The sequence below is a fragment of the Haliotis rufescens genome, unplaced genomic scaffold, assembly GCF_023055435.1.
Source record: "Haliotis rufescens isolate VD_foot unplaced genomic scaffold, xgHalRufe1.0.p SCAF_28, whole genome shotgun sequence".
NCBI lineage: Eukaryota > Metazoa > Mollusca > Gastropoda > Lepetellida > Haliotidae > Haliotis > Haliotis rufescens.
This window is the reverse complement of record NW_025963979.1, coordinates 415,369-430,461: the sequence shown is the minus strand read 5'-3', so window position 1 is coordinate 430,461 and position 15,093 is coordinate 415,369. Positions and strand designations below refer to the sequence as shown.

Sequence of the window (15,093 nt, the reverse complement as noted above, 5' to 3'; positions counted from 1 at the left end):
TTTAGTAATCATTTTAGCCATACGGGCATAGCCAATGGTCAAGCCGCTGACCACCGCTGAATGATATGTTGCGTTTACCAACATTTTACCGTCTGTAACTGGAGTAGTCATTATAACATTATATGAAGGCTTACCTCTAATTGAACTTGTTGTTGTGTAATCGCTGGTGACGTTTTCTCTTCTCCGGTCTTATAAAACAACCATACCACTGCTATAGCAACAACTACTAGTGCATAGGGAGCCCAAGTTTTAATCGGACGACTATGTTCAATATTTGAATTATGTATTAGTTTTGCCTTCCTCGCTAGCGCACCCTTCCTCCCAGCTGCAATTTTCAAAGGATTCTTAGTCACTCTGGCTTGTGATTTCGCAATCGCTAGTATTTCCTCATTCACTCACAATCGGGGTTATTTCCTCGTTCACTTTGTGTGATTGTGTTTCCACAATCTGTGATACAATCTGGGTTTGAACTTGTTGTTGTGTCTCCACAATCTGTGGTGTCACTTCAGTCTCCATTATTAGTAAGTGACAATACCTAGCCGTTATTAAAGCGGTGGTTACCAGAGCTAAGAACATTCCGTATCTATGATAAAACTCACAGCTTACTGCACCTATAGCGTGTTCGATGAATGGGTCTTTCTCGAGATATTCGCCTAAATACGGGCGATGTTCTGCCGGGATAGGAAGAAACATACTAGCTACGACTGTGTATAGTTGCAACATAGCCGAACCTATTGTTTTAGTCATGGTAGCTTCCAGTCTAGACTCGTAACACTCGTACAGTTTTTTAATTTCTTCATCAGTCATGTTATCAATTTCTTTCAATGGTATAATTTTCCCCCAAATATTGGGAACATTTCCCACCAGCTACCAAAGCAGCGAGTCTTTCTCTATGTTTATCTGTAACTATTTCTGCATGTTGATCAGGTTCTTTGAGCTTTTGTTCGATGAGTTCATCGCATTCCATAATGTAATACCTAAGATAATATTTAAGTCTAACATAATGGAATATGGCACATCCAATACAGCTCGAAATAATAAACTGTTGCGAAAGAATGAGGATTTCAAACCACATTATTACATAATAACCGCAAATGTTCAATTTATCGTATTTTTGCTATATTTTTGCTACATTTTTGCTATATTTTTGCTATATTTGCCAAAATTTGCTTTATTTTTGCTTAGCAGTTGCCTATAATTTTGCTTAGCAGTGGCTATTTTTGCTATATTTTTGCTATATTTTTGCCATATTTGCTATATTTTTCCTTACCAGTTGCTCTAATTTTGCTTAGCAGCTGCTATTTTTGCTTAGCAGTTGCTACATTTGCTAGTTGATCTGTTTTTAATATGAGTTTACAATGCTTTGTTTTCTGACGTTATCTCATTCGGTATAATGAATCTCGGTCTTTGCAATGAAACAGGGCTACCCATTTGGTCTGCTCTCTGAGATCTTTCAGGACAGAGTTGTAATTTTGAGAAGTACCCAAACGCTATGCTGAGTATACCGACCGGAGAATGCTTAATATGAAATCATATCTTTCTTTTTGGTAAGTTCTTTACTCGCACTGCAATCGTCTATTATCAAAAGGGTTGATTCTACTTTGTATTTTTCGTGACATGCTCATAAACAGTCTTGTAAACGATCTCCCGGATCAACTCTGTGCACCCCGGGATCATTCATTACCCAATCTCTCGATAGTTACATTTAGTACTAACTACTAAATGACTTTATTGCGCGTATCCAAACCATTGGCTAATTACGTCTGTAACCCAATCACCCCTCGTAACTCAATCACCCCCGGGTCACCACTCTGCACTGTGCCCGGGGAATAATCCCGCGCAAGCATCATCCCGCCTTTTGTTACAGTCCATCATTCGCGGACAGTCCTTCTTCAAGTACACACATGTGTGACTGTATCTAATCGCTTTCGCTTTGTATGTTTCCTTTGTAACCAGTCTCGACCGTTTCGCCGATTAGGCTTTGAATACTACCTATTTCAGCACTCGCCGTATCGCATTTATTCCGTTCTACTCCCGAACTTCATCCTCGGGACATTTTACGCTTGTGGAATACGAACTCACCACTTCGACCTTTCGTGAAGCCTCCCAAGAGAAGAGCAGCCGTCAACCACAAGCTGGTGAGGGGAGCAAAGCAGGCCAGGACAACCAGAAGACAAACCCCGGGAGTACACATCATGCAGGGGGCAACAGCTGATGGTGAGTCTGCCAATTACGGTGGCAACAGAATTAACGTGTAACCGGCGCAGCTTGTAAATGCCGCGCAGGCTGCCAACTCGGCTACCCAGGTAAACGAGCAACTGGAAAAAATACTCCAGTTGCTGGAACATTCAGCGCCCGGCCCGGTTAGCGCAAACCAACAGGTAAGGCTTGGTTTTAGTTCTCCCGCCATTTCGCCCAACATAGGGAGAATCCCCGATGCTCACAACGAGGCCGATGGTGACGCGGCTTGGCCAGCCAATCACAATGCAGGATACGGGGATTCCCTATCCTTCCGTGCGGATGGAATAGACGCACACGTCAAACAACAGGTGAGGGAAAAAATCTGGCGTGGCGAGTTTGTCGACCTCGGCACAATCCTACCAAACACCGAGGGAAGTCACGAGGACGGTACGATTGCCATGGCGTATGACTCCTCAGGTAAGATAATTTTTAAACCAATAAAGCAGCAACCAAAGCGCCTGTCCCTGGCAAGCTGGACTTCAGCTTTCCACATTTTCATGTATATCTATGTTAGTAGGCACTCCGAGGTCCGCACAACCCAGGGGTTGCTGTCCTACATGGAAACCATAAGAACGGAGGCACTTCGATTCAGGGGGGGATGCCTGGTCAACCTATGACCAACAATTCCGCCACAGAATGTCAAGGGACCCCTCACGACGCTGGGACAACATCAACGGGGAGTTGTGGCTGAAGTACATGGTCACACAGCCGGTACGACAACCAGAATCAGGCGGACGGGGCGCAATGACACGCGTACAGGGGGACATCGCCAGTCAGGTATGCTGGGATTTCAATAAATTTGGCTGTAGCAGGGTCAACTGTAAGTACACTCACAAATGCGGTAAGTGTGGCAAACATTCCCACAGCTCTAGGACCTGCTTTCGAGGGAATGGGGTCCAACCGACCCCATACAAGCCCAATCAGCCCTTCCCTAACAGAAAACCAGCCGTCAAGGCAGGTAAATTCAATGGCCCCTTCCCCCGTGGATCTCAATGAAATGGCACCCTGGTTACGCCAATATGCTAGGGTCAATTACAGAGATGCAAATTATTTATGGGTAGGTTTTAGCTTTGGCTTTAAGCTCGAGTTCCAGGGAAGCACGGGTCGCCTGGCACGAAACTCGCGATCAGCCACGCACCAAGACACGGCAGGCTACGTGAAACAAAAACTACAAAAGGAAGTCGAACTTCGCAGGATGGCGGGCCCCTTCAAGGACACCCCCCTAGACAACCTCCAAGTATCCCCAATAGGCCTGGTGCCCAAGAAGCAGCCAGGCTATGGTCAGCATCTGGGTAAGCATGCGGAGGAATTCCGTCTAATTCACCATCTATCCTATCCCACGGGTAAATCTATAAATGACTTCATAGACACAGAGGCCTGCTCCGTTGTGTATGCCAGATTTGATGAAGCTACTCATATGGTTCAACAACTGGGAAAGGGAGCACTACTAGCAAAATTCGAAATTCAGTCAGCCTTTAGAATTATACCAGTCCACCCATCCGATTTCGAGCTACTAGGCATCAGATTCGAAGGTGAGTTCTATTTCAATAAATGCTTACCATTTGGCTGCTCCATATCTTGCGCCATATTTGAAACGTTTAGTACCTTCTTGCAATGGTGCATGCAATCACATCTTCCAACGTGTCAGATCATGCATTACCTGGATGACTTCCTAACGGGGGGCACAGCAGGCACCAGCCACTGCTCAGACAACCTCAACGGATGCGTGAATACACTAGAACAGCTTGGGGTCCCTATTGCGCACGACAAGACGGTGGGCCCCACGACCAAACTGACATTCCTAGGGCTGGACATCGACACCATTGCAATGCAGATCAGAATCCCAGAGTCCAAGATCAAGGAGGCGACAAGGGAAATCCAAGACATCCTGTCAACAGGTAACATCAAGGTCCCAAAAAGGGCCCTTCAGTCCCTCATAGGCAAGCTTAACTTTATGTGCAGGGCTATACCAATGGCAAGGGCATTCAGCCGAAGGCTAATCGACCTGCTTAGCAAAGGTAAGCAACCATTTCACCACATTAGGATTACCAGCTGGGTCAAGGAAGACCTACAAATGTGGTTAACATTTCTTACGAGTTATAACGGCATTTCAGTGTTTCGGGACCAACTATGGGTAGACAGCGATTTCCTCCAGCTGTTTTCAGACGCAGCGGGTGGTGCCGGCTTTGGGGCCTACATGCAGGGCAAATGGTTTAACGGCGCATGGCCAACCCAGTGGGTGATGGATGGAACTACACGGGACTTGACGCTCCTGGAGCTGTTCCCCAACACACTGGCCATCCAACTCTGGGGCAAGCAACTCGCAAACAAAAAGGTCCTCTTTCACTGCGACAACCAAGCCGTCGTAGCAATAATCAACAAGCAGTCGACCAAGGCCCCCAGAGTGATGAGCCTACTCAATCGCCTAATCCTGCAGTGCCTCCGATATAATATTATGTTTAAGGCAAAGTATGTATGTTCCATTGCTAACACTATTGCCGATGCTCTCTCGAGGTTTCAGCTCAAACGCTTCCGAGAGGCAGCACCAGCCACGGACCAGAACCCCACACCTATCCCATGCAACATATGGCTGATCTGAGGCAGGAAGTCGGCAGACTCCTACAACAATCTCTGTCTACAAATACATGGGCCACTTACCAAACAGGCATCAATGCCTTGCACCAGTTCCGGTCCACACACCAGCTACAAGAGGTGTGGCCAGTCCCGCTGGATCAGGTCGTTAACTTTATTGCTTATCTGTTAGTCACTCACCACTCCCCTAACACAGTCAAGACTTACATTGCAGCGCTGTCTTCACACCACAAATTCCACGGGCTCACCGACTGTACATTTCCTGGTAGGCAAGATTTTAACAGGCTTACACAAATCAGCGGGCCGACCAGACACCAGACACTGCTGCAGGTAGTAACCAACAATCTGCCTCACGTATGCTCATCAGCATATGAAGCCAGGCTGTTCAAGGCAGTCTACTGCACAGCCTTCTTTGGTTTCTTTAGGGTTAGCGAACTGGTCCAAACTGGACCCTCAAAAACAGGTTGCGCCATCCAGAATTTAAGCTTCTCGGGCAACCCCCAGCAGCTTTCAATCCATTTACCACACTCGAAGTCTGATCAGTACAGGATGGGGACAACAGTTACAATGTCATCGATACCAGGTAATCCACTATGTCCGGTAGTCGCCATCAAGCACTACCTGGAGGCGCGCCCCTCCGGCCCACAACATGCATTCGTTCATTTCGACCATTCCCCCGTTACAAGGTACCAATTCCAGGCACTCCTAAAAAAGGCCTTAGCACACAGCAACATAAACATGGCTTGCTATTCTTTGCACCCCTTCCGCATTGGGGCAGTCACATCAGCAGCCATGAACAGGGTGCCCGAACACCTCATACAACAATCAGCAGGTGGAAATCAGATTGCTACAATGCTTACATTAATTCAAATAGTCTTTCATGGTACTTACTACACTTCTTATTGTTTACAGTTTGGATGGTGGGATCCAGCTACATGGCCAGGGCACGGCAGTACTTGCTCCTGAAGGGCACCAGTCCGAACCAACCGAGGATGCTATGGCTGGCACGAGGGGGGATGAGGTGGAAGGAGCTGGACACTATTCTGGATGCACAGGTCAAGGCGACACGGCGCAGCCCCAGAGCCCTCATCATTCACCTGGGCTCCAACGACCTGTGCTCGGTCAAGGGCAGCCAACTCTACCTTGACATGGTGGCATCAATCCTTCAGATACAACTCCAGCTTCCTGACACCAAGATCATCGTATCCTCAATTCTGCCCAGGCGCTACTGGCACGATGCCAGGGATCCACTAAAGATCGAGGGGATGCGGAAGAATATCAACCGCCGACTGGCCAACCGAGTCAAAGAGCTCGGCGGTACAATGGTGCCACATCCCCAGATCCTGGCATCAGACAAGACATGGTACGCCTGGGAGGGCGTCCACCTCAGTGACAAACGATTGTGTGTGTTTACGGACAATTTATTGCATGCCCTGGCGCTTGTTTTGCGCCAGTAAGGATATTATCTCCACAGGTTAGTGTTTCTTTTCAGTACATAGGCAAGCGGGGCAACAATGCTATCTCTGTGTATCGCGTGGCCGTGGGTGTGGGGTAGCACTCTGGTGCTTTGTGGCGAGGTTCTTGTGGGCTACACTGCTAGTAACATATTAACTTGCTTCCAAATTAATACTCGTGCTTGAGGCTACCTGCTTTTCAGCGGGAACCTTTCCGGGGTTACCTGCTTCTCAGTGGGAACCTTGTCTTTCCCGACTTTTCAGCCGGGGAATCATAAAATAACATACGTTGGGGCAAACAATTGCCATGTATATGGGCCCAGCGGCGGAAGTCGTCTTGTCAAGCAGTAGCTGACAGTTGGGTCCGCGGCGGTAGTTGCACAATGGTTTTGCTAATGGGGCCAGGCAGTGGGATCTGCTTTGGCCGGCTACCTGGGGCCAGGCAGCGGTAGTCTGACTTAGGCCAGCAGCGGGCGCTGCTTTTGGCAGCGTGGGAGTTGCCAAGCAATGGTAGCGTTTAAATATGCTACCGTGGGGGCCGGACAGCGGTAGCAGTTTTAGGCCAGCAGCGCTAGCTGCGAATCGCCGTTGGCCACGCTAGTGGCCATGGCACGGTAGCATTTTGGTATACACAATTAGCAGCTTAGTAGCCCACTGGTACCTGCACACCCTCAGCCATTTAACCCAATCTCATCTTCCGTATTTAATATAGGCACGGGCATCCACGGCTCGGTGGCCCGTGCCTCTCCTTGGCATATCGCGGGATAAGTATGTTTTATTAACGTTTATAGTCGGGCATAGAATAATAATATGGTCAAAAACATCCCGATAGTGACTTTGTAAAATATCTAGAATAAAAGCTGTTTTTCCACAACCCGTTTGCCAGCAGATGGTTCTTTAGGTAAAAGATTATTAATAGATCGCTTGCACAAATCTTCCATTCTGTATATTAAGTTGCACGTCCATAATCACGTACAGATATAAGTTTAATTTGCGAGCTGCTTCCTGGAGCTTCGTTATCTGTATAATAACACCCTCGCTAGCATTTTCTATTCTCCGCCCACTGCCGTGTAGTTGGTCATTGTCCGGTCATTGTTGGTTCGCATGTCGAGCCATAGCGCATACTTCGTGGTAAGGAAATCAACCATCGACACATCCCCGAGAGACAGATCTTTCACGACCGCGATATCTTCTGGGCTTCATTTTATAGAAGCGAGTTTTTTAATCTCATCCCACTGTTGATATGCTTGCATGCCTTGACTATATAGTTGATTAGGCATGCCCTCAATAGTCAATTCTACTTTTGTAATCTTGGGGTTGTAGAACTTCGCGGTATCTCTTGCAAATGCATCAGATTGGTCCTCGAACAACATTAAAATACCCTTCAACGATCTAGCGGGAACGTTTAGATTGATATTCCACGTCGTATCTCTTTTGTTCCTGGTGATCTTTCGGTGTCAAAGCATGCGATCGTACAAAATGGCTAAACTTTCGGTATACTGGTTACGATTTTGTCTGGCTAATTCAGGTTCTGATATCATATCATACTCCAGTGAGATATTGTTAATAGAATAGCTAGTACCATCTTCAGCGTCTTTGATTACTTGGCTGTAGTCATTAAAAGTGAGGTCGTATTCTAACCTATCGCCTAGGGATGCTTGATAGAAGGGCATGTGACTATCTAGTAATTCAAAGTCTAGCAGAATATAGAATCGGGTAACTAATGCATCAGCAACAGCCTTATCTCCTATGACGATATTATTGCCCCTATCAGCACCTACACGCAGTCTCAATGTGTTCTGATTACAAATACCTAGGTATTGTAAGTTTTCCCGTTCTTTAGCCGTTCTCCAGAGATCCATGTAACAGAAATATACATCGCTGTCGTCAATACTCAACACTTCATTGCCGCTAATTTTAATCATGATTTTCTTAACAATCGCACGACCTATGTTCTGAATGAGCTCTCTGCTAGCGTCGGTAGAATTCAATCTAATTGTAAATGATAGTCGGGCAGTTCCCGGAACTAACACATCATGTGCGCCGACATTAGGAAAGCCAACCAGAAGTGTTTGATTCTGATCAATGGTACTCGGGTTATTAGTTATAGTTACAGACTATGCTTTGACCCCTAATGGATCTCGAAGTCTACGTTGTGGATTTAACTTGCATCCGTTTTGCGAAGACATTGTTATATTGAAATTATGTAACCTTATGTTTAATATAAAACGGATGATTTTAATCTAGATGACTTTGATAATCCGAGTACAATCAAAGACGGTACTGATGAAACCAGCTTTATGAATCTTAATGATGAACTTTTACAATCAACAGTAAATGATTATTACTTAAAAGAAAGCCCAACAGGTCGGGACTCTTCAAAGTTTACGATAGACAGTGGCTCTCCGGATATTGATCTTATGAATTCTCGTACTCGTAAGCCCCTAGTCTTGTCTACGATAGCCGCTGGCATCAACATGGCATCAACACTGTTCGTGATGCATTAGGTTTTGTAGACTACTCACGAGAAAAACTTTCTGTGAAGAATACTAAGGTTCTTCAGTCTGTGCGTACTGAACTCGGTAACATAGATAAAGATAATTTGGAAGAAAGCTCAAAGCTGGCCTCGGATGGACTCGGAGAAATCTTGGATATTTACTACGATAATTCCATGTTACAGGTACCATCCTCGGAGTTCAGTATTGGAGAATTACGATGCCTTGACAAGGCAATGCAAACAATGCGGGGAGAACTCATCAATAATATAGCCAAGCTATCCGAACTGACAAGCATATAGCTTATGAGAAAACAAAATTTGAACAGGCGGGTGATGAATTCAGTAGACGCTGCGTTGCAGAAAGATTGCGTAACTTAGAAGACGAAAGATCGGCCCGCCTCGAAGCGGCTTCCAGAAATAGAAAGGCACTTCGTTCACATCATCTCCTGTCCAATCGTTACTCGAAAGTTCCCTGGCATGATTAAGATTATGCAATCTTATAAAAAGATTGTTTTTCTGTAACAACTTAAATGGATCGAATGGTAAATGATCGCTTTCTTCTTCAACATTTCTTTTTCCGCTGTACGGAACACCTAGACCATGGTTAAGTCCTTTAATACGCCAATCTTTACTTGTAGAAATATTAAATTCCTGACAAACATGCTCATACGCGAATCTATTGAACACATTCCATGCTCGATCCTGCGGTAATGGGGCACTAATTTCTTTAAGTATACGTCTCATTTGATAGTAGACGTGAAATGATGAAACAGACTTATTAAGTTCAAATCTTGGGGCATAAAGAGATAAACCACATCCTGTTGTGGCACACCATATGGCAAAGTTTAACTGGTTCTGCCAAAATTGCATTGGATTGTGAAACCAATCGTGCACCATTTTATCGCTAGTTGCCGTGACCCTATATTTTCAAAGATATCAGGGAATTCAACAAAAAAATTGCACCAGAGGCACTTACTTAAATCGACTGATTAGTAATCTAAGTTGATTTCATATTTAAGTTATGATATAGTATCTTTGTATATTTAATATGTATGTTACACTCCCGGGAATAACAAATGGTCACAGTCTATTCAACTGCTTCATACTATCAACTTGAAGTCGCTCTATGTGATGTTACATAGTACCCGCGGTGGACCAATATAAGTGCTGCAAGAAGAAATAATTGGTTTTTAATAGGTGAATTAGGTATTGATCACTCAGACAATGTAATACAATTGTGCTTTCCGATCTCGGAGACACAGAAGGATTCGGTAAACCCGGTATCGATGGTAATTCCCTTACAAAAAAAAAAGGCCAGAAAAGATGCATCCGAGACCGCTTTAATCATTCCCCGCAAGGCACATTTTTACCTTCTCCGCAGGGTCTTAAGGAAGTCTCTAGATATTCCCGGCAAATGTCTCCACACCATCTCGGCAAACTACTCCAACTTGCAGCTTGCTGAGAAGTATCCAAGACTTCCTTACAGTACCTACTGAAGTAGTCTCCAATACTTCCTCAGAATTAACCTTATATGGCTAATTAAATATGCTTTGAACCATCTCGGCAAACCCACTTAGGAAGTCCCTGATTATTCTCCACAAACGTGTGTGACATAATCAAAGATGTTTCTAATGCATCCCCACAACACTTGCAAGGAAGTCTCCGAAGCGTCTTCTCAAACCTATCAGGGGTAATTAAATATGCTTTGAACCATCCCGGGAAACCTTCTAAGGAAGTCCCCGAATAGTCTCCACAAACTATTATTAGGTAATCAAAGATGTTTCTGAAGCATCCCAGCAAAACTTGCAAGGAAGTCTCCGAAGCATCTTCGCAAACCTATCAGGGGTAATTAAATATGCTTTGAACCATCCTGGGAAACCTTCTGAGTAAGTCCCCAAATAGTCTCCACAAACTATTATTAGGTAATCAAGATGTTTCTGAAGCATCCCAGCAAAACTTGCAAGGAAGTCTCCGAAGCATCTTCGCAAACCTATCAGGGGTAATTAAATATGCTTTGAACCATCCCGGGAAACCTTCTTAGGAAGTCCCCGAATAGTCTCCACAAACTATTATTAGGTAATCAAAGGTGTTTCTGAAGCATCCCAGCAAAACTTGCAAGGAAGTCTCCGAAGCATCTTCGCTAACCTATCAGGGGTAATTAAATATGCTTTGAACCATCCCGGGAAACCTTCTGAGCAAGTCCCTGATAAGTCCCCACAAACTTGTGTTATGCAATCAAAGATGCTTCTGAAGCATCCCCGCAACACTTGCAAGGAAGTCTCTGAAGTGTCTTCACAAACCTGTCATGGGTAATTTAACATGCTTTGAACCATCCCGGCAAAGTTCTAAGGAAGTCTCCATAACAAAGATGTTTCAGAGACATTTTACCTTTCCATCATTTTCAGTAATACAAAAGATGTGCTTACATCATAATCTAGTCTTTCAACAGCATCCCAGAAGTGTCTGTGAAACATCCTTGTCAAACCTGTACTGTCAAAAATGAGATAACGAAGTTGTATAGTATTCTCTTTATTTGGAGTAATAACAGCAATAACAAGTAGCCAGAGGTGGACATCATCAACAGAAGATATCATTATATGGTAGCCATCATATGAAAGTGGAAGTCATCATATGAAAGTGGAAGTCATCCTCGTCCTGGCAGGAGTCGTCATGGAAGCTGTCCTTCAAGAGGCTGAAATGGGATCAAATGTTATTGTATATCAGTGACATAATGAGTGAGTGAGTATGGTTTTACGCCGCTTTTGCGCAATGTTCCAGCAATATCACGGCGGGGGACACCAGAAATGGGCTTCACACAATGTACCCATGTCGGGAATTGAACCCGGGTCTTTGGCGTGACGAACCATCTTTAACCACTAGGCTACCGGACAGCCCCAATCAGTGCCATAAACTAATTACTTTATGTCAGACGTCAAGGAGTGAGTGAGTGAGTATGGTTTTACGCCGCTTTTAGCAATATTCCAGCAATATCACGGCGGGGGACACCAGATATGAGGTTCACACATTGTACCCATGTCGGGAATCGAACCCGGGTCTTCGGCGTGACGAGCGAACGCTTTAACCACTAGGCTACCCGACCGTCCCCAGATGTCAAGGAGACTCATTAAAAACTATTACAAAAATTACTTTTGGGGGGCTACAAAATTACTGATGTTATGGTCAAAGAAACAAACCATGGCTCATTCACTTGAAGGCATTCCTAAGTGTGCAGATCTTCTTGCTCACCACAAAGTTCCAGTTGTTTTTTCTTTGCCGGTTTCAGAACTGATGAAAAAAATAACATGTTACAATGGATGATAAATCAAAGCTTCATAATTCATGATACAGTAAAAATAAATTGAAAACAAGATAAGAGCATTAAAATTGCACTCAGGTGAAATGGTTCCAGTCCAAACGTATGATGACTTGAAAGTTACTAAACTTACCACTTGTACCAAAACTAGATTTTAAATGATGTCAATTAGTTAACATCTTGTGATTAGATATTCACTTAATATTGATATGTCCATGTAAGTTGACCAAAGCATTACACATTCAAATGTCATTGTGTTCTAGAAAAATGTAAAAAATGGTTTTGACATTTACAAGTACTCATATTGGCTCAAAAGTTAAACACAGGAAGGATATTTAGATTGTAAAACCTATTGATTCCTTACTATGATTCTGATATTAAATTATAAAAATTAAACCTTTACCTTACAAGTCTGTGTGTGCACTTTGTAAGTACCAGTTAGTTTCATAATTTATTTAGTTACAGTTCCATTAACCTGAAATGAAATTTACCTGACACTTAACAAAGATACTGACCTTCGAGTACCACATCGGTGTCGGTAGCATCGTAAAAACACCAAGTTGCTGGCCACCAGGCAGCAACTGGCTTCTTTTCCTCGATCCCTTCTCATGAAACAGGCACATCAGCAGGAGTACACCTCTTCCTATGAAGTATCGTTCATTTTTTGTCTTAAAAAATCACCACAAGGAAGGGGGCTGAAAAATCAAGTTGCATTCATTAATAACCTAAATGTAAAAGGCGGGTATTGCTGGTCACAAAACAAAGTTGACACTGGCAACTTTGCCAAAATTTCAACAACCTGGTGCCAGTCCAAAACGTAATTCAGGATCTATACCGCGATGGCGATGGAGCATGTCGACGGGGAAAACGATAAGACCACAACATTTACTGGGAACATACATCTATTTCAAACAAACGTTACAAAACATGAGTTTCCCTTACTTACGAGTTCTTAAAAAAATATCAAGCAACATCCTCGTTATAAAACAGCAGGTTACAAAATGGCGGCGATTTCCGTACTAATTACCATACAACAATGGACATTTGTTTGTAAAAAAAACTAAGTTTTAATTTCAAATACAACTTAAGATAAATAGAGTTTAACATAATACAAATATATAATTTGTTATCTATTAATTCAATAATTTTGTAAACTTATAACTACAGTCTGCGATCATATTTCACATTTCAGTGATACATAATTTGTTTTGAAGAAATACTTTTTATCTCAGTCCCACATCGGTGCTCTCCATAAATTTTACGGAGAACCACGATGTGATCGAAACATGAAATCTGAAATGCCTGCGCAATATTACAAAATTACATCTGCGCTTATTATTTCTCATAAATAGTCCAAAATTAGATGAGTAAAGGGTCTAATATTGAAGTTTCTAACTGACTTATTTCAGTTTGAGGTTCCAAATTAGAACATAAATTTACGATTTATAAATGGAGCTTGAAAAAAGATTTCTCTTTCAGCGAATGCTAAAACTAAGTTCAATATCTAAGTGAGAATTGGTTTGGATCGGGGGTCGTTTCGGTGGATTTATTTAGCATAATTGTTATGGAGACAATATAGAGGGCTATATTTTAAAAATATATTTATGTAACACAAACAGATCTAAAGTGTACCTACCGTTTGTTCAGGAACATATACGTTGTCATCCTTGCTGAACTCAGAGTCGGCGTAGATTCTATCTCGATGAAGGTTTGGTGACTCTCTTTTTCAGTTTTTGCTTCTCTTTCAAATTATTATTTTTTATCCATAGATCAAAATATTATTCACTAGATCTATTTCCCGCAATGTTATTGAAAATAGAATTCTCCGACACACACTTTGACAATGGGTCCACATCGAACAAGTCAAAGAGCAAAATGAAAACGTGTCAATCAAATCTTTAGATATATTTTACAAAGTAATAAATGAAATCAACAAAATTATTTATCTGTCTAAAAGTTGTCAAACTTAGATATAAGTTATCATTTCCATCTTTTCGTGCGATCGCGTGTGATGCGAGTCAAATGGCATCGCGGCTTTTATCGCCTCGATTTCTCCACAATGTTTAATGCCAAATATATGCAAGAAAAATCTTTGTCTCAGCTCGTAACCTGGCACGATACATCCACGAAGTTTCATATTTTTAATATAGATCGCGATTTCCTGCTTAAAACGTTCAGAACAACACGATTTACCAAAAAACTTTCGTCAAAGTCTGATATACACGAGTACCGTTGCTGTAATTGGTTGTATTAGGTCACGTGCTCAATTTGACCAATCACGAATCTTATAGCAGATTTCGGCATGAAAGCGTCACCAGAAACCAATAAAATAGCATGTTATAGTAATGTAAATACTCAAGGCGAGTTGACTGTCGTGTAGATGACAAAATAAACGTTGAAGATAATGGTGTGGCACATGGTACGTGTTATTCATGCGAAGCTTCGAAAACGGAGATATTTCTTCATGCTACAGAGTGGACAGCCACTGTCATCGGGAAAATGATGACAGATATTATTAATAATTCTTTTGAAAATAATTTTCCGATTAAGAGTCTAGATCTACGTAAACAATAAATATGAAAAACAACAACAACAATAAATAGGTAGATCCACGGACGTATATATACGTCTTTGGTAGATCTAAGTTCTGAAAATCGTCAAATTTTTGTTTCCTCTGTCCTTAATCTGGACGTTATGAATGTGTTAGCTTGGATTATTTTTATTTACAACACACTTAATTTAGTTGTATATGCATCATTTAAATAATGCGATAAACATAACTTTCATTTTGGGGGGGGGGGGGGGGATGAAGAGGGACCACAGCCAATGGACACAGAATAGCTACAATTAAAATATACCAGTTCACAAGGGACCACACCCAATGGACACAGAACAGCTACAATTAAAATATACCAGTTGTGAACAGAAGCTCATAAATCCTGAGACTATTATAACTGGTATTGCAGTACTTATACTAAGGTACAAAGACAATGAGT

General features: G+C 42.7%; 1 protein-coding gene and 1 long non-coding RNA gene across 4 annotated transcripts; one reads left to right on the top strand and one right to left on the bottom strand.

Moving 5' to 3' along the window:
* Window positions 1-4,834: 4,834 nt before the first annotated feature.
* LOC125384162 lies at window positions 4,835-6,344 on the top strand. 2 transcript variants are annotated; one of them, XM_048402642.1, is made up of 2 exons: window positions 4,835-4,977; window positions 5,746-6,344. In XM_048402642.1, the coding sequence occupies exons 1-2, from the start codon at window positions 4,887-4,889 to the stop codon at window positions 6,288-6,290; spliced, it is 636 nt and encodes a 211-aa protein (XP_048258599.1). In that variant the 5' UTR covers window positions 4,835-4,886; the 3' UTR covers window positions 6,291-6,344. The 2 variants fall into 2 exon arrangements, with proteins under 2 accessions (XP_048258599.1, XP_048258600.1); XM_048402643.1 differs by having other exon boundaries at window positions 4,836-4,953.
* A 4,956-nt stretch (window positions 6,345-11,300) lies between these two features.
* Window positions 11,301-14,815, bottom strand: LOC124122704. 2 transcript variants are annotated; one of them, XR_007222957.1, is made up of 4 exons: window positions 13,734-14,815; window positions 12,613-12,792; window positions 11,979-12,069; window positions 11,301-11,476 (listed from the first exon to the last, which is right to left on the bottom strand). It is a non-coding gene; the product is annotated as an uncharacterized LOC124122704 (long non-coding RNA). The 2 variants fall into 2 exon arrangements; XR_007222956.1 differs by lacking the exon at window positions 13,734-14,815 and adding an exon at window positions 13,044-13,415.
* Window positions 14,816-15,093: the final 278 nt, after the last annotated feature.

Coding starts and splice junctions, on each gene's coding strand:
- LOC125384162 (XM_048402642.1), top strand. CDS start 4,887: ATGGGCCACTTACCAAACAGGCATCAATGCCTTGCACCAGTTCCGGTC. Junction 4,978..5,745: donor GGCCAGTCCCGCTGGATCAG/GTCGTTAACTTT, acceptor TATTGTTTACAG/TTTGGATGGTGGGATCCAGC.